The 19629-nt window shown below is 36.1% G+C and overlaps 1 protein-coding gene across 4 annotated transcripts in view; it reads left to right on the top strand.

The window, feature by feature from the left end:
- Positions 1-19629, top strand: part of PHKB (phosphorylase kinase regulatory subunit beta) — a 250960-nt gene that overhangs the window by 178086 nt on the left and 53245 nt on the right. For all 4 annotated transcript variants that reach the window (XM_043983714.1, XM_043983715.1, XM_043983712.1 and 1 more), the window contains 4 exons: positions 13845-13900; positions 14397-14490; positions 18806-18889; positions 19389-19493. In XM_043983714.1, the coding sequence (XP_043839649.1) occupies positions 13845-13900; positions 14397-14490; positions 18806-18889; positions 19389-19493 (339 nt within the window). The remainder of the gene's footprint in view (positions 1-13844; positions 13901-14396; positions 14491-18805; positions 18890-19388; positions 19494-19629) is intronic.

Below are 19629 nucleotides of genomic sequence, written 5' to 3'. Positions count from 1 at the left end.
TGCACTGAGGAGCAAATCATTTAGATAAAGATTTTCAAGTGTTAGGCTAAGAATAAGAATGATATCCTTTTCAGGATGAACATAGATTTGGATATATACACATAGAACTGTTTGGAATATACATATACATACAGAATTATTTACAACAAGAAGAAATTGTTCTGTTTAAAAGCATTTATTTGCAAATGTGGTCTTGTGTTTTTAATTTCTAAACATTTGGAATTTAATTCTCATGAAGAGGAAATTGACATTTGCTCATTTGTCAATGGCACCTTTAGTAAGGAAAGAACAGACTTTCTTTAAAACAAACCAAAAATTGAACATTCCAAATCTACTACACTTTCCTACTGGGGGTGATGGAGGTAAGTCGTATTATTCGTAGGAACTCAGGTTGACTGCATCTTAAACTAGGCAACATTTTTTGCATTATGGCATTAACAGCGCTACTGTGTAACATGCTAAAGGATTTTAATTCATGAGATTGACTAGTTTTAAGGGAAAAACGATCTATTAAGAAAATATTAAGGAGGCAGCTAGGTGGCGCAGTGGACAAAGCACCAGCCCTGGATTCAAGAGGACCTGAGTTCAAATCTGACCTCAGACACGTGACACCTACTAGCTGTGTGACCCTGGGCAAGTCACTTAACTCTCATTCCCCTGCCAAAAAAAAAAAAAGAAAAGAAAAGAAAAGAAAGAAAGAAAAAAAAAGGAAAATAATTAAATGCAGTAGGATTTTCAGTGTGCCCCTATGAAAGCAGACACTATATTGTCTTATCTATAGGCCTTATCTGTAAAACTCTTAACCTTACTGCTTTGACCTCATATGAGTACTTTAGAAACTAGATTCCAGATGAGAGTGTGAATACTTTAAGTGCTCTAGTTTTTTAATATGCCCTGTAAAAAACTACAGTAGTAATGCAAGCAGTGCCCCAATTTATGAAAAGTTCTGTTGGGAAATATTCTTTTTAATTTCTTCTTCACCCCTGACTCTTGCCAAATATCCATCCATCCATATATACATATATATTCATGAGACATCTACCTTTTAAACCTTGGGTCAGCCACAAAGAAGTATCCTAATACAGTATTAGTGAGGCCAAAGAGCAGAATAGGTGGTTGTAGGGAAGTAGAAGTTGTGAACAGAAAGGAAGCTGTGATTAGAGAGGTGGGGTTCCAGGACTTAGGTATTGGAAATGAAGCAATCCCATGTGATAATGAGGTCTGAACTGTGTCCATCCTGGTTTCTGGCTGATGTAGAGATAAAAGTCTATAAAGCCAACCAGGAAGCCACCATGCTCATATGCAAGGCAGGTATTGCCTATAATTATTATGGGTTTTGTGTGTGTGTGTGTGTGTGTGTGTGTGTGTGTGTGTGTGTGTGTGTGTGTGTCATGCAGTTGGGGTTAAGTGACTTGCCCAGGGTCACACAGCTAATAAGTGTCAAGGGTCTGAGGCTGGATTTGAACTCAGGTCCTCCTGAATCCAGGGCCAGTGCTCTATCCACTGCGCCACCTAGCTGCCCCTATAATTATTAGTTTTTGCAGTGATCATTGCAAACCTATGTTTGAACAAAATGCATTTTTTGATCCAATGTATATAGTGGCCTTAGTAATAGGTAGAGGTGTTATGTTAAAATGGAAACAGTTTTAACAGCAAAAACTGCTTCTTTAGTTAAAAAAATGTACTGTTTGCCATTTAGGACATGAATAACTGTCTATTTTATCTTCACTGAAATATCATCTCATCTGTAATAAAAGATACCATATTTTTGGTTTTAAAATGTCTATTATCGTACAGAAGAATATGGGTAGATAGTTATGTTATAATGTTACTTCTCCTTTGAAATAAGTAAGTACCAAATATATTGAAAGAGAAATAAGTCTTTTATCTTCTTGATTTATTCTTTGAAATCTTAATGAGACTGTAAGTAGTTAAATTCTCTTCTAGTGCTTTTTTATATACTGTAATTGTAACAAAAGTTAAAGTGTAGGCTCTTTATCAAATGTAAAATATAATTTATATCTTTAATGCATCATATTTGCTAGGTGTTTAAATAACAATTTTTCTTATATATTTACTTAAATCTAGTCTCAAAATGACAATGACATTTTTATCATGATTCTGTGAGCCATCTACTTGATATATTTACTGCCAATTTATGTACCTTGGTTTTTCTTATTTTCTATCATACATAAATTCGTATAATCTATTGAATTCTATGGAGAACTGACAACATACTATATTAAATATATTCATTATCTGATAATGGTTCTATTTACATAAGTTTCCCAGTGTCCCAAAAACTATAATTTATTTTGACTTTCTTAGTATGCTATGTTAATTATGTAAAACTTTAAAATTCAATTCAGTAAAAATTTAATAAGCAACTACTATATGTAAGTCCTTGGATGGATGTTGGGGAAGATATAATAATAGATAAGATATAGTGATCATGCTTATAATTAATTATGAGGAAAAAACAGGTATGTAAATATCCATAACATAAAATATGATAAATGGGAATTCTTATAAATAGTTTAAAATATATTTTATATTCATTCACCAATGGCATACCCTCACACGGTATGTATGTGAGCCTGGGATCTCAAAATCTATGCCAAGTCCTGTCAAGTAAGAAAGGCTTTGGATTCTGACCCAGCAATCACTTGTTTAGCTGTTGAGTGACAACCATTTTAGGTAAGATAGGAAAGGTTTCTTACCAGGTTGACTGCTGATTGGTAAAATTTTTGGTCACAGTAATTCTTAAAGGTCATCTACTGAGACTTTGAAGAATTGTGATATATGTCAGTACAATAAATGACCATTCCAGCTAGATCATAAATCTCTTTTAATCAATCTATAGTTTTATATTATACCTTTAACTTACGAAGAAAATTAGCAGATATTCAATGCTCTTACATTTAACACACAAAACTAAGTCCTAACAGCATGCTTGGAATAAACTTAGAGTTATTCAGTTGGATAGTTAATTCTGTTTTATAGAAACTGTATGTTAGAATAATGCTATTTTATATTCAAGAAAAAGACATGGAATGAATGGGTTCACGTAGCTAAAATAGCGAATTAAAAGTTTCAACTTAACCATTTCTGATTAGAATGACATCTATTTTATTTTGACTGGGACGGCCTATGTATTATCCTAATAGTGGCCTAGGATTTTGTTGTTCTAATGAACTAGAAGCATTAAAAAGACTAGCGTATAAAGAGTTGGTGTTCCTGAAGTTTGATGGAATTTCTACCACTCTGGTCAATGTGGAAGTGTCAGAGAGCTGTGTCTTTTTTTTTACCCAAAGTAAATTGTCTCGTTTTAATCTTAATTGAAGTAAATTTATTGTTGTTGCATTTTATGACCCATGAGTGTTTTATTAGGGTGCAGTCCCTATTCTTAATCAGTGGAGTAGCCTGAACTAGGCCTGTTCCAAACTATTTTACATAGTTGGCAGATTGCATTGCAGTGACTTTATGGTTCATCATATGGTTAAAATGGGGGAAGTGATGTGCAATTCACCAGACTTAGGGTTATAGTACCTTCTGCCTTCATATGTAGAGACTCTTCTCTGAGATAAGGAGAAAGCTCCATTAGCCAATAAGTGATTTAAGGAGTTTTGGTGGGAGGATAAAAGTATTATAAAACTTGTATTCCCTGACCCTTACTAATGGTTTTAGAAAAGCTAGATAACTGGCCTAGGAGAAATAGAAGAAAATCATCCTTTTAGCCATTGGAAACCAATATGAATGTACTTTTGGTTTTAAGGCTTATACTTGGAGGCAAAGAGAGTACTTTGGACTTAGTAACAGCGCAGCTGAAAAAGGATTGCTGACTGGGATAGAGGCTCATAAACTGCAGGTGTGAGGATGAGACCTGGGAGCTGCAGGTAGGAAAAGAGTCCCAGGCTTACGCTAATATTGCTTCCACGGGAGTGACTTCCTCCACAAGGTGTAGATCAGAGGGCAAGTTAGCTTTCGCTTTTTTTTTGGGGGGGGGGGCAGGCAATGAGGGTTAAGTGACTTGCCCGGGGTCACACAGCTAAGTAAGTGTCAAGTGTCTGAGGACAGATTTAAACTCAGGTCCTCCTGAATCCAGGGCCAGTGCTTTATCCCCTGTGCCACCTAGCTGCCCAAATGCAGGTTGGCTTTCACCACAAAAGTGGGAAGGTACAAGAGACATTTGAACAACCTAAGGAGTCATTGGAATAATAGTTAGTGAGACTATGCTCTAATGGGGGCCATTCAGAGTTTCTCCTGAGCTGCAGAATTGTATCAGTTTGGTATGGTCACAGATTTACTTTTGTGATGTCACAGATAGAGGCCCTGCATGGAGAATGGCCATTTTCCATTTTTGAATGGCTGAGATCAGCAAACTGAACCCATAAAGATGAATTGTCTCTGCATCTGGTTCTCCAGTACAGTTCAAAAAGGGAGGTAAAATTTCTCACAGAGATGGCTTTGGTGGAATGAATCTGTGCAGTCTCAGGTCTTTTCATCACAAATGCCTGAAAGTTCTATTTTTCACTGAAGTCCTATTTTTTCCTCTGAAAGATTATACACAGTTTTGTTGGGTAGGTGATTCTTGGCTGTAGTCCCAGTTCTTTTGCCCTCTGGAATATCATATTCCATGCCCTCCAGTTCTTTAATGTAGGTGCTGCTAGATCTTGTTTTTTCCTTACTGTAGCTTCATAGTATTTGAATTCCTTTTTTCTAGCTGCTTGCAATATTTTCTCCTTGACCTGGGAGCTCTGGAAATTGGCTATAATATTCCTGGAGGTTTTCCTTTTGTGATCTCTTTCAGGAGGTAATAGATCGATTCTTTCAATTTCTATTTTACCTTCTGCTTCTAGAATATCAGGGAAATTTTCCCTGAAAATTTCTTGGAAGATGATGTATAAGCTCTTATCTTGTTCATGGTTTTCAGGTAGTCCAGTGATTTTCAAATTATCTCTCCTGGATCTATTTTCCAGGGCAGTTGTTTTTCCAAGGAGATATTTCATATTGCCCTCTATTTTTTTATTCATTTGGATTTGCTTTACTTGTTTTCTCATTAAGTCACTAGCTTCCATTGTTCAGTCCTAATTCTTGGGCAATTATTTTCTTCTGAGAGCTTTTGTATCTCTGTTTCCATTTGGTTTTTCAAGCTGTTGACTTTTTTCTCATCACTCTCCTGCATTGCTCTCATTTCTTTTTCCATTCTTTCCTCCACCTCTCTAAATCTTCCTTCTATCTCTCCTACTTTCTCTTCAAAGTCCCTTTTGAGCACTTCCATGGCCTGAGACCAATTCATATTTTTCTTGGAAGCTTTGGAGGTAGGGGCCCTGAAGTTGTTATCCTCTTCTGAGGGTGCACCTTGATCTTCCTTGTCAGTAGAGAAACTTTCTAGAGTTCTCAAGTTTCTTTGCTTGATCATCTTGCTGTCTTTTAACTCCCTCTTACAGTGGGGCCCTACTTCCAAGTAACACTATCCCAAGCTTCAGAGGGTCTCAGGTGTTTCAGTTTTAGGAAGGCCAGGTTTTTCTCTCACCTGACCTGCTCTCTGGTCTGAAGATAACCTCAATCCAACTTGCTAATTAACCAGCCAGCAGAACTTTGTGTGCTGTGGTGGTTCTTACCTCTGAAGAGCCTGTGCCCCTCCCCAACCTGGGCCTCCCACCACTCAAGATTTATTCCTGGTTCCCCACTGGGGTGGGATAGTCGAATTTGTCCTTAGGTCCCACAGAAACTCCTGTATTTTCCACCTCCCTGGCCAGCCATTCAGCCCTCTCACCTGACCATAAGCTTAGCTCCAGAAGATGCTGGTGCTGCAGATGATTTGGAGGCTCAGGGGAAAGTTTCTCTGGCGCAGCCTACCTGGGGACTGTGTTGATACAATCGCAGGGTTGGACTCTTTTTGCAGCCCAGCACGGCCCCCTCTAAGCTGTCATTGGCTGGAAAATAATCTCAGCCCTTCTTTTTGTGGGTTTTGCTGCTCCAGGGGTTGTTTTATGGCTGTTTTGGGGGTAATTGTGTCAGGAGCTCTGTGTGTTTAATGTCTTTCCTCTGTCACCTAGGCTCTGCCCCTCAGACCCCTGCCCAAACTTAAGACATCTCCTATAGCCCCAAGCCTACATTTGGGTGTTCCAAGCCACCCAAGACTTTGTGTCATAAAGAGAAAAGGATGTCAAGAAGAGGATACCTGACACTATCAAAAGCTGCAGAGAGGTCAAGAAAAATGAGGATTGAGAAAAGGCCTTTAGATTTGGCAATTAAGAGTTTATTAGCTGGGGCAGCTAGATGGTACAGTGGTTAAAGCACCGGCCCTGGATTCAGGAGGACCTGAGTTCAAATCCGGCCTCAGACACTTAACACTTACTAGCTGTGTGACCCTGGGCAAGTCACTTAACCCTCATTGCCCCGCAAAAAAAAAAAAAAAAAGTTTATTAGCTTTGAAGAGAGGAATTTTAGTTGAATGATGAGCCAGACTAGAGTTAAGAAGAAAGTGAGAGGAAATAAAATGGATATAGCCATTGTGGATGACCTTCTCAAGGTTTTTGGCCATAAAAGGCAGGAAAGATATGGGTTGTTATTTGGCAGAAATGGATGTATCAAATGGGAGTTGTTGTTTTGGAGAGTTTTTTGAGAGTTTTTTTGAGGATGAGGGAGACATGGGTATGTAAGCAATAGGGAAGCAGCTAAAGATTTAAAGAGTTAAAGATTTAAGATAAATGAGGAAGTGGGGTGACAGTCTTCTGCAGAATACAGGATGAAATGGGATCATGCGTGTATAAAAGAATTTGCCTAGGCATGGTGAAGACTCACCTCATCATGTGAGATAGAGGGAAGAAGATAGTGGCAGAAGACAGAGGGGTCTTATGGGATGAGGAGGAGAAAGGAGAGATCAATCGAAGAATTTGACCAATTCCTAATTATTCTACCAGCCAACTCTCAGAAGTACTTGGAGCTGTACACAGACAACCAAGATGTCATGCCAGCAGCCCAAGCCTACAGTACCCCTAGCCAGACCTGAGAATGGTTTCAATACTCTTAAAAAGAAAATGAGCTAATTTCTATTGGGGAATGGGAAAGTTTGTTACTCCCAGTTCACCCTTTCCCTCGTGTAAGAGTAATTATTTTTGTCTTTACTACAGTTGATGCTTATTCAGAATATGACATTATAATACCAGCTAAGTCCATTACCACCAGCAGAGTTCATATGAAATCCATGCTTCTTGAAAAATAGGAAACTAGAAAAAAATTTATAACAAGTTTCTCTGTCGAATGCCTCATAGAGAACTGAACCAAATTTTTAAAATAAGAGCTATTTCCTAAATTGATAAGTGTTCAAAGGATATGAACAGGCAATTTTCAGAAGAAGAAATCAAATCTATCAAATCACATGAAAAAATGCAAATTAAAACAACTCTGAGGTACAACCTCATACTTCTCAGGTTGGTTAATATGACAGAAAAGAAAAATGACAAATGCTGGAGGGCATGTGGAAAAATTGGGATACTGATGCACTGTTGGTGGAGTTGTGAACTAGTCCAACTATTCTGGAGAATAATCTGGAACTATGTTCAAAGGGCTATAAAACTATAATTACTGCTACTACCCAAAACAATTACTGTTGACTCAGTAATACCATTAATAGGTCTATATCCCAAAAAGATCAAAGTAAAAGGAAAAATGACCTATTTGTACAAAAATATTTATAGCCCCTCTTTTTGTGGTGGCAGAGAATTGGAAATTGAGGGATTGCCCATCAATTGGGTAATGTTTTAAGAAGTTGTGGTATGAGATTTTGATGTAATACTACTGTGCAATAAGAAATGATGAGGGGAATGGTTTCAGAAATGCCTGGGAAGACTTATATGAACTTATGCAAAGTGAAGTGAGCAGAACCAGGAGAACATTGTACACAGTAACAGCAATACTTTAAGGATGATCAACTATGAAGACTTAGCTACTTCATTCAAGACAATCATCTAAGACAGTAACAAAGGACACATGATGATTGCTATTCACCTCCAGAAAGAGAACTGATGAACTGAGTATAGATTCAAGCATTTTTTTTTGTTTTACTTTCTCTATCTCTTCCTTTTTCTTGGTCTTTGTTTTCTTCTGGAACATGGCTAATATTGAAATATGTGTTACATGACATTACATATATAATAGACATTAAATTGCTTCCTTCTCAAGGAGGACTGAGGGCAGGGAAGGAGAGAATTTGGAACCCAGTGTTAAAAATAAATGTTAAGGGCAGCTAGGTGGCGCAGTGGATAAGCACCGGCCCTGGAGTCAGGAGTACCTGGGTTCAAGTCCGGCCTCAGACACTTAACACTTAATAGCTGTGTGACCCTGGGAGAGTTACTTAACCCCAATTGCCTGACCTAAAAAAAAATGTTAAATAATTTGTGCCTGTCATTGGGAAATATTTAATGAAATAAATAAAAATATATTTTTTAAAATATAGCCTTCTTCCTCATGGTCCATTGCACTGTACCATTGCTTCTGATCAAAGTACCTATTTTACTTCAAAAGAGGCCCAAGATTGGACCCACCACCATAATATTGCCTAGATTTTACATCTCCCATACCATCTTCAAGTAGTTGGCATTGCTGAATGCTAGACTGTTCGGTCTTGGAAAGCAACAGCTTTATCATACCTCTGATAATTGGGATTAGAAGTCCCATCTCCCAGAAGATGTCTCTGTGATGAATTGGTGTTACTCAAGGAAAGAGAAGAGCTCTCCAGCATAGAAGTTCCTTAGATCTGACATTCAAAAGTGCTAACTTGTTAAGATGGACTACTTTGGAGAGATTTATTCTTTCTGACACTACCTCATTCTGTCCCCTGCATACAGTTGCACAAGCATTGAGGTTTTTGCTTCCTTAGAAAGCTCTGTATGTCCCAAGGAAACATTTCAATAGATCTTTTTTTCCTTGGTATGGCTCCTCTCTAGAAAGGGCTTAGGTATGGAATTGCTCAGAAATGCTTTGCTTTCTAGTAATATATGGAAAGTAGAAATGTCTGCATAATTATTCATAATGGGAATTTACCTGGAGGGAAAAGGTATCCTTTTACAGACTTAGTGACAATCTTGAGTCCCTGGGTAAAGGTGAGGGGGGTCTTCAGTTCCTACAGAATACCTAGGGGCAGCCCCTCTGTAGCATTCTCACAAGGTGTAAAGTTTCCAGGGAGGATGATCTTTTGGATGGTAATCCAGGGAACACTTAGTAGGTGATAGTACAGGGCAAGCTTCACCTCTGACATTATTGATTCAAGAGGCTTATGATCTCCACCAGATTATGATTCCATCAGAATCAGTGACTGTGTTTGAGGTGTTGGCATTAGTACCATATCCATGATGTTTCTGGTGCTAATGTTCATCATCACTATTTTACACTGGGAGAGTAACTGTAAACTGCTCCTGATAATACCCTAACTATATGGACTACAATTTTTAAGTACTTTCATTTCGATTTTTCTTTCATCTTTTGTTTTTACCATGCCCCTCCTTCAGCGCTACCTACCCTAGGCTTCTTCTCAAGGCAAGAATTGTTTTGTAATGGTCTTATGACCATTTAAGTGATAGAAGATTGTTAGGTGTTAGGGGGAATCTTAGCACCAATGGGTGGAATGTGGTAGGAACACATTTATTTTCCAAAGCTGAGATGGTTTTCCTTTAAGGAGGCAAGGAGGCCAATTTTGGAATTTGTTAGGTGTATTCAAGGTATAAAAAGCTCAGCTTATAGGGAATTGCTATTCTTAAGATCTAGCAGAGTTCCCATTGTTACATAGTATATCCTCCTGACTCAGCAGTTGCTGCCTTGGTGAGCATGGATGCAGAGGGGAAGAGTCTATTTTCAGTTAATTGTATCCTTTAAATCCTATTTTAAGTAAATTTATTTTATTTCATTTTGTGGTCCACAGATATTGCATTATTTTCTAATCCCTAGCCTGAATCATCAAGCTGGACCAAGCTAGACTTGGCCCAGAACATCATTAAGAAAGTATTAATATTTTTTAAATTTCTGTATCACTTCATTTCCAAACATATTTGTCCCTTTCTTCTGTCCATAAATTCATCATTTATAACAGTCAATAAAAAAGAAAGAATGAAAAAGTTTAGCAAAGCTGATACATAAATAATTTCTTAAGTATATATTATATTTCACAAACATAGCTCCCCCCATAAAGGAAGTGTTAGAATTGTTTTCCCATGTATCTTAATCATTATAATTCCACAACATTCTATTTCAGCTTCAGTTCTTGTCATCGTTCTTTCATTTACATTGCCAGTGTGTATATTGTTTCCTGGTTTTGCTTCTTTTACTTTGTATTAGTTTATATGTTTTCTCATGCCTCCATTTATTCTTTATGATCATTTTTTAAAGCTCAGTATAATAATCTATTGCATCCATGTACCACACTTTGTTTAACAATTCCTTAATTTATATAGTAATTCCTTACTCTTAATCTATCTTAAAACTACTTTGTTTCTAGTTCTTTGCTACCTCACAAAATGCTGTTATAAATATTTTAGTATCTCTTGGTCCTTTCTTTCTATATCTGACCTCCTTGGAATGTTATATACCTATCAGTGCGATCTCTGCATCAAATGATCCGGACATATTTTTCACTTTCTTAGCACAATTCAGTTTTTTTTTTTCCAGAATGGTTAGATAATCACTGTTCTACCAATAATTAGTGTTCCTGTCTTTCCACAAAGCCTCTAAGATTCCATATGGATGAATAAAAAAAGCATAGGACTGTACTCATTACTGGGAAAACAAATGGAAAAGCAAGACTGTTCCTACTTGCAGACATTCATCTTCTATTAGGAAGCAGCTCATCTAAGCAGTTTTAACCAGAAGTCAGATATAAAAGTGCAGTGGTCCTTATGGCAAAATGTGAAATCCGATTTCAATACATATTTTAAAATTAATTTCCACTGATAATACTATATTTGCATCTGATGTTAAACCTGTTTAAGGGTACCAAAACATTTTTGGTGAGAACTTTGTTTTTTGGGTCTTTGGTAGCTGAGGTTGCCAACCTGGGGTTTACATCACCTGCAAAAACAGTTGCCAATTCATATCTTTACTTAGGCTGCTCCCCTGGATGATGGATAGATACAGTGCCAAGGCTAGAAAAAGCGTCAGTTGTTTGGAAAGCACTGATGATCCCAGGATTCTTGGGCACAGGATCATAGGATGTCTTCACGATGTATGGAATTAGTCCAGATAGTGACAGTGGTTTGACTCACATGGCACATGATGCTTCCCCTCTCTGTCTCCCTCATTGCATCTTATTTCTTTACTAGGCTCTCTTGCCTATTCTATTGGACTATTCCCCTGTTTGTCATTTTTGCTAATTTGCTGGATGTTAATTGAAATGTAAAAGTTGTTTTGATTTATATTTTCTTATTATTAGTGACTTGGAGCAATATTTAGTTTGATTATTAAAAGCTTTACAATTCTTTTGAGAATTGTTTATTCATATCTTTTGAACATTTGTCTGGTAGGGAATGAATCTGTCTTACATTTCTGTTGTAGTTACCTCTATATTTATTTTAGAACCTTATTAGAGACATTTGATACAGAGATATTTTTCCCAATTGGGGTTTTCCCTTCTTATCCTAATTGCATTGATTTTCTACATACAAAAAAATCTTTTCAGTTTTATCTGATACAATCTGTTTTATCTTTCATTATCCCTTCTCCTGTGAAATGTACCTGATTTGGTTGTTTCCTAATTCTTTTATGGTTTGATCGTTAATATTCAGCTTGTGAGTGTACATATGTATGTATATGTATGTGCACACATGTGAGAGAGAGAAAACTTATTGTAGTATGTAGTATGAGATGTTAATCTAAACCCAATTTCTGCCAAACAGCTTTGCAGTTCTCCTGACATTTCTTGTCAAATAGGAAATTATTTCTCAAGTAATTTATATTCTCTGGTTTAGCAAAAATTGATTAGTTAGTTGAGTTTACTTGCTTCTGATTAATTCATCCTTATCTGTTTTGTTTCACTGATCTGCTTTTAAATTTTAAGACACTATCAAATAATTTTGGTAATTACTTTTCTTGTATAATTTGATGTTTAAAGCTATTCTGTCATTCCTACCTTTCATTTGCTTTGAAATTTTAAACCTTTTGTTTCTCCAAGTAAATTGTTTTATTTTATCTACATCCATTAATTATCTTCTTGGTATTTTGATTTTGAGTAATAAATCTGTAAATTAATTTAAGTAGTATCAACATTGTATTTTGTTGCCATTGTCCAGCTATGAGAATGAAATACTATTCCAGTTGTTTGCCATTTTAAAATTTCTTTAAAGAATGACTTGTTGATGAACCTCTCCAAGTCTTGAGTGTTCCTTGGTAGATTGATTCTCAGATAATTTATGTATTTTGTAGCAATTTTGAATTGGACTTAACTTTATATTTTAATTGGATTTTGTAATTGTTATATAATAATGCTATTAATTTCTCACAACCATTTAAAATAAAATGTATCATTTGTGTTTTCAATATAGCCCTGCACTTGAGTGTGCATGTGCCCCCCCCCACATACACATGCACACATAAATAAATGTTGGCTATAGAAAAATTAGAATCACATAATTCCTGTTATACACCATTTAGCATGGCCCTGACAATATAAGAGAAGCGAGATATACTTTTTTAATTCATGAGGATTCCATTCTTTCTTCCCCCCAAATAGTTTAGTTTCCCTAGGAAAGAACAAGAGAGGAGTAGCAGTAGCCCAAAGATATTAGATGTGGACCATTTTACTGACACACTTAAAGATAATTAATATTGTCCTTTGGAACTGTGTCCAAAGGGCTATAAAACTGTGCATACCCTTTGATCCAACATTATAACTACTAGGTCTATATCCCCAAAACATCCAAAAAAAGTAGAAAGAACCTATTTGTACAAAAATATTTATAGTGGCTCTTTTTTTGGTGGCTAAGAATTGGAAATCAAAGGGATGCCCATCAATTGAGGAATGGCTAAACAAGCGGTGGTGTATTAACATCTTATACTACAAGAAGTGTTCATTCTCCCCCAAACACATACACACACACACTATATATATATATATATATATATATATATATATATATATATATATATATATATATATATACACACACACATACACATACACATACACATACACATACACATACACATACACACATATATACACTCACAAACTGAATATTAAATATCAGGCCATAAACAATTTAGGAAACAATGGTGTGTTTCATTGTGGTGGAATATTATTGCATTATAAGAAATGACAAGCAGGATGATTTCAGAAAAACCTGGAAAGGCTTACATGAACTGATGCAAAGTGAAGTGAGCAGAACCAGGAGAATATTGCACACAATAACAGCAATGTTGTTTGATGAAGAACTGTGAATGACTTAGCTATTCTCAGCAATACAGTGATACAAGACAATCCCAAAGGACTAATGATGAAGCATGCTATCTACCTCCAGAGAAAGAACTGATATTTTCTGATATAGACTGAAGCATGCTATTTTTTACTTTCTTTAATTGTTTTTTTATTTGAGTCTTATACAAAATAAGTAATATGGAAATGTCTTACATGACATATATAACGTATATCTGATTGCTTACCATTTCAGCGAGGAGGGATGGGAGAGGGGGAAGGAAGGATGGACTTTTGAACTCAAAACTTTTATAAAAAAAACCTGTTTTAACATGTAATTGGTAAAATATAAAATATTTTTAAAGTATCTTTATTTCTTATTGCAGCTGCCAGCAACCAATTTTAAGAAATATTTTCTCCCTCTTTTTATGTGTTGTAGGGTCCATTAGAAAATGACTTGGTGGTTCATGTAGCCCTGGTAGCAGAAAGCCAACGGTATGTATTTCAAATATGATGGGGAGTTTTAAAAATATGTATTGTGATGAAAGGAAATTATTTCATAAACTCCTTAGCAAAACATTGAAGAAATTTTATCTGAAAGGGGGACATTAACTTAGTTTTTTCTTTTTTTTTTTTTTTTTTTTTGGTGAGGCACTTGGGGTTAAGTGACTTGCCCAGGGTCACACAGCTAGTAAGTGTTAAGTGTCTGAGGCCGGATTTGAACTCAGGTACTCCTGAATTCAGGGCTGGTGCTTTATCCACTGTGCCACCTAGCCGCCCCATTAACTTAGTTTTAAATACAAAGCATAAAATCCTACTTATTTTTTCTGTCAAAGTGCTAATGTCCTCATTCCTTCAAAGATATTTACCCAATCACACTTCAAAACCAAAATACTGGTTTTGGCTTTAAAGCTCTCCCATCAAATGATAATGCCTGTTAAAAGCTTGGGATCCTTATACTAAAAGTATCTAAACTATTCTTTTGTTCTAGCCTACAAGTTTTTCTCAACACATACGGTATCCAAACACAAACTCCACAGCAGGTCGAGCCCATTCAGATATGGCCTCAACAGGAACTTGTGAAGGTAAGTGTCACTCAACTTTCTCCTCCTATGAGATTCTTGGATGTGATGAAAATATGGCTATCTTGTTCTCAGATTCATTATTTAGCATTTTATCCTAATAATGTCACAGAACTTTCATTTAATCATTGTTGCTGAACAATGACTGCCTTATATATGCCTAAATAATATCTTATTTGGTTTCATATTATTCAGTCATGTAAAATTCCAGAGTCATCTTCACTATTCAAATGGCTCATTATTGTATAGAAGTGACCCTGACTCTAAGCTCTCAAAAGGGTGGGCCAGGGGAGTATAAATTCTAATGGGTCCTCCCAAGCTAGAAAGGTTTCTATTTGGAGTCTTACAAAGAACAATATGTTTTTTGCACAAGAACCAATCTAACTAATTTGGAGAGCCTTATCACCAAGTTGACTGCAGAGTGATGAATTTCTCAGATACAACCACTCACCTAGACCATCTACTAAGGCTTAGAGAGTTGTGATCTATATTTATACAGGGAAGATGCATAGTGGCAAAATCATGTATCTTTAAAATATTTGGTTTATTTAATCTTTTACCATGACCGATATCTGTAATTTACTTAGAAGTCTCTCTTAACTGTTTATCCTATCTTAATAATGTCTAAAATTGTCATTTATGTAAAAAAATTCTTTATTTTTAATCTTATTGAAGAAACAATTTCACAAATAAAAAATAGATGCTTATTCTCCCTTCCCCATAATTTGGACTTTAAACTAACTTCTATTTTTGTTTTATTTGATACAAATCGTTTTGTTATGGATGAGTATCTGATTTAAAGTAACAAATACTACAGTTAGGTCTCTGATACCATTAGGTATCAGTCCATGAAGATTATAACCTTTATCACCATTAAATTATTATCTCAGGTTGCCATATACATTATGGCACCATGAAAGAATCACTCTCCTTGTTATCAAAAGATCTTGGTTCTAATTCTGCAACCGCCTAGCTCTTGGAACATGACAAAGAATTTAGCTTCAGTTTTCTAATAGGCAAAATCAAGCTATATTACAAGTGCTCAAATAACGGTTTTGCCACTTCCTCTCACTGAGATTCAGTTTCCTCATCTGTAAAAGGTGGCATTTGACCCAGAAAGATCTATAAGATCCCTTCTAATTCTAAACCCTCTGATCCTCTGGCATGGGTTTGCCTTTACAATTAGGATACTGTTACAGTTGTGCAACCCAGAAGTCATCTAATCAAGTTATAAACTTAAAAATCTTCAGAACCAACTTTCTATGTCACCATCTTGTTAAATTTAAAACAATCATAATTACTAGTTAAGAGGAAGCATGGCATAGTAGATAGAACCGGTCTTAGCATCAGAAAGACCTGGGTTCAAGCCATGTCTTGACTATGTAACCCTGGGCCAGTCACTTAACTTCTTAGTGCTCCAGCCTACCAAATGACAGAGAAAGTGTCATTCTGAGTTGATAAAAGTCTTCCCTGGGGACTCTCTGCACTTATGAAATCACTGGACCATTTACTCCTCTCCTCCTCACCCTACCCACCAAAAAGTTACTGTTTAGGCACACAATTGGTATACGAGAAAACGAATAGGCACACATAGCTAGTAAGGGGCAAAGGTGTTATTAGAACTTCATTCCTCTGACCTTCAGCTCATGGTACTTGCCCTCTTGTCTCCTTTCTGCTTTTTGTCATGTATGTTTTAAAGAGTAAAGATTATTCTTTCATTTTAAGTGTTGTCTTTATTTTTATGGCCTTTCACTATTTTTGCTCCAGTTCTAAGGATGTACATCTAGTGAGTTGTAGCGTAAAGGTCAACCTTTTAAAGTTAAAAAAAACAAAAACATTTTCCCTGAAATTTGGGTTGCCTTAGATACTAAGTAAGTAACTGATGCCTTCCAGATTTACTTCTGAGAGTACAGCTTCCTCTAGTCTGCTTAAATTGCTATTAGAGGTCTTCTGGAACTTTTATTGTACATGATGTCTCAGTGTGATGGAGGTGACATTTTTTGCTTCCTGGTATACCTGAATCCATGTAATAACCATTGGTATTATGGCAGGCTTCTGTTCAGTAGTACATGTCTGCAATAAAATGGCATGCCTGTAACTTGAGTCTTTTGATCACTTTTATAACATTTTGTGTGTATAAGTACATGAAATTTTATAGTGTTTACAGTTTAATCTGATATGTATGAAGACTTCTAAGGCCACATGTGAGAAATCACAAATGTGTCTGGGATGACTCTAGAGAGTTCAGGTTCTTTCTCTTACAATAATAAGAAAACTTTAAGGGGTATCTCATTACATCAGTGTGGCTTGTTCACTTGTAAAAGGGTACTAACTATGATTGCTTTTTAAGAAATAAATCTAAAGTAGTCTCAACAGATGAAATTTTTTTGAAAAGTTGAGGTTGGTCATGGGAAGAGGAGTGCCACCTAGTGTCTTATTGTTATTCCCATTGAATCATTCTATGTATCCAAAATGAGTATCCTACTGCTTTCTTTTGTTTATTTTACGCAACAAATGTTTGTCTCAAAAATAATTTCCCTTTTGGATGCTCTTCTGCTTTGCTGCAGTGTCGAGTAGGAGTTTGTTCAAGGCATGTTATGTCTGATGCTTATTACTACGTGATCCTTGAAAGTCACTTAACCTTCCTGTGCCTCAGTTTCCTCATGTGTATAATGGGGGAAGTTTGACTAGCTATACTCTGAGCTCCCTCCATCCCTAAGTCTATGATACTTTTCAAGTAGCACTTTCCTAGAGTGGAAGCTTAATAGCAGCTCATACATTTCTCCTAAATTTTTGTACATCTGCAGTCAATAAGTTCTGCTGGCACAGGTACATTTGAAGAACTGAGGATATGAACGGCATAGAACCATTTAAAAATAAAGCAAAATGGGGGCGGCTAGGTGGTGCAGTGGATAAAGCACCGGCCCTGGATTCAGGAGTACCTGAGTTCAAATCCAGCCTCAGACACTTGACACTTACCAGCTGTGTGACCCTGGGCAAGTCACTTAACCCCCATTGCCCCGCAAAAAAAAAAAAAAAAAAGCAAAATGAAAACCAAACTACCAGTGGTTAGTTGGTTGTGGTAAATTGTAAACCATCCACAGCAAGTGTAGGGAAAAAAAAAAAAAGAAATCATGAATTAGGGGAAATATCCCAGCTAACAGCATGTGGTAGGAAACTGGAAGAACCCTTGACAAAATAAACCTTGCCTGTTTGGCTTAGGATCATAGTTTAGAGCTGTAAGAATCTTAAAAGTAATCTAGTCCAACTAAACTTTACAGATGAGGAAATGAGGCCAAAAAAGAGTTAAAATGATTTGGTAGTATCCCAAGGCAGTAAAGTGACAGAGCCAGAATTTGAACTCAAGTCTACAACTACAAATCTAGCTCTCTTTTCCCCCTATCATGCCACTTCCCCTACTTCTATTCCTTAGGATTTAGGAAGAAGAGAAAACAAGGATTCCTCAAAAGGCTTACTGAAACACTTGTTAGAGCGGAGGTTGCTATTCATCTTTTTCCTATTGTATTACAGTATTACTGTACTGTATACAGTACAGTATATGACAGAATGCTTTGTGTCGGTTGACTTCTTTTCTGTCCAGACAACTTAAAAACAAATGCACAAGCAAAGGCACTATTGCTGCAGGAGCAATATTCATAGCATCCCCAGTTCAGTTGACTTCAGATCATTTGGGTAGGATCCTTATATTGAGCTTGTTCATTGTACCTTCTTTAATGTAAAAGTTTCTGGCGGTGGGATTTTTGTTGCCACAGGAAGTTTCTAGTGATTTCTTTTGTCTAATGATTCTTTAATCTGGTCTAAATTAATAGAATCTAGAATATTAGGAAATTAATAAGGAATTGACTACCAATATATTTGAGATATCTACTCTTCTGGAAAAGATATTTAAATTTCTTGTCATTGGCCAGCATGTCCTTCCAAGGAGGAAGAATTTACAGTCTCTTCATAATCTCTAATCATGTTCAGAAGCAGTGGTGGAATATGGGCAGAAAGAGGAGGTGGATTAAGTCTGGTGTCAGAGTGATCAGTTTTTCTTATGAGTTCTTTTACTGCTTGGCTTATGACCTTGGGTAAGCCACTTCCAATCTCTAGGTTCTCAATTTCCTTATCTGAAAAATGATGGGTTTGGATTAAATTACCTCCTCTGATTCTAAAATCCTACAATTCTAATTCAAAAGTAAGTGTAAATTAAGGATAGCAAAACAATTTGTTGACCACATCAACCCTTGTGATTCAGAACTCAGAATTATCAAAAAGGTTCATATCTGACCATGTTCCATATATTTGTGTCTTACAGGCTTATTTCCATCTGGGCATCAATGAAAAGTTAGGACTGTCTGGAAGACCGGACAGGCCAATCGGCTGCCTTGGCACTTCAAAGGTCCTAAAAAAATACTAAACAACACCCATACAATCCCCTATATAAAGCATTGTTCACATTTCAATATGACATGTTTTTAAATGATTTTGACCTGTCCTCCAACTATTCTCTCATTACGTTAAGTGATTGAGCTAATTATCTGAAATTGTATTTTTTTTCAAGTAAATCTTAGTGTTTGTTTTATATTATATATTGCAAATTCTTTAGTAATAAACTCAAAGGAATAAAAATTATTTCTGGGCTTTTCTAAGAATCTAATTACAGAAATGTTTACTTAAACACAGGGTATTTGCATAGTATTGGAGGCGATTCTACTTTAATTTTAAAAAGTAGACTTACACAAATAAAATTAAGGCTTAATACTAGATTTTCCATAGATTTTAAGTAGTCTACTGTTTTATATGGTTTCTGCCTTCATTTTCACATCTTATAAGGAAGAACTTTAGGGTATTATTCATGTATCTTAATTTTTGTTGACTTTTTTTCTATCTTTTTACAGATTTATCGAATCCTAGGCAAGACTGTGGTCTGTTACCCCATCATCTTTGACCTTAGTGATTTTTACATGTCTCAGGATGTGTTATTGCTGATTGATGACATTAAGGTAGCGTTAAAACAAGCTACCTAACAAACAATAGTATGATTGTGATCACTATTCCTCTAAATTGCTATCCCTTTATCACCATCTGACATTATAGAATATACTCCTCAGTGGACAGGACACTAGGGATAGGTATCTT

Source organism: Dromiciops gliroides, chromosome 2, assembly GCF_019393635.1.
Source record: "Dromiciops gliroides isolate mDroGli1 chromosome 2, mDroGli1.pri, whole genome shotgun sequence".
Classification (NCBI taxonomy): Eukaryota; Metazoa; Chordata; class Mammalia; order Microbiotheria; family Microbiotheriidae; genus Dromiciops; species Dromiciops gliroides.
Note: the sequence above shows the minus strand (reverse complement) of the source record. Positions and strands in the feature narration are given on the sequence as shown.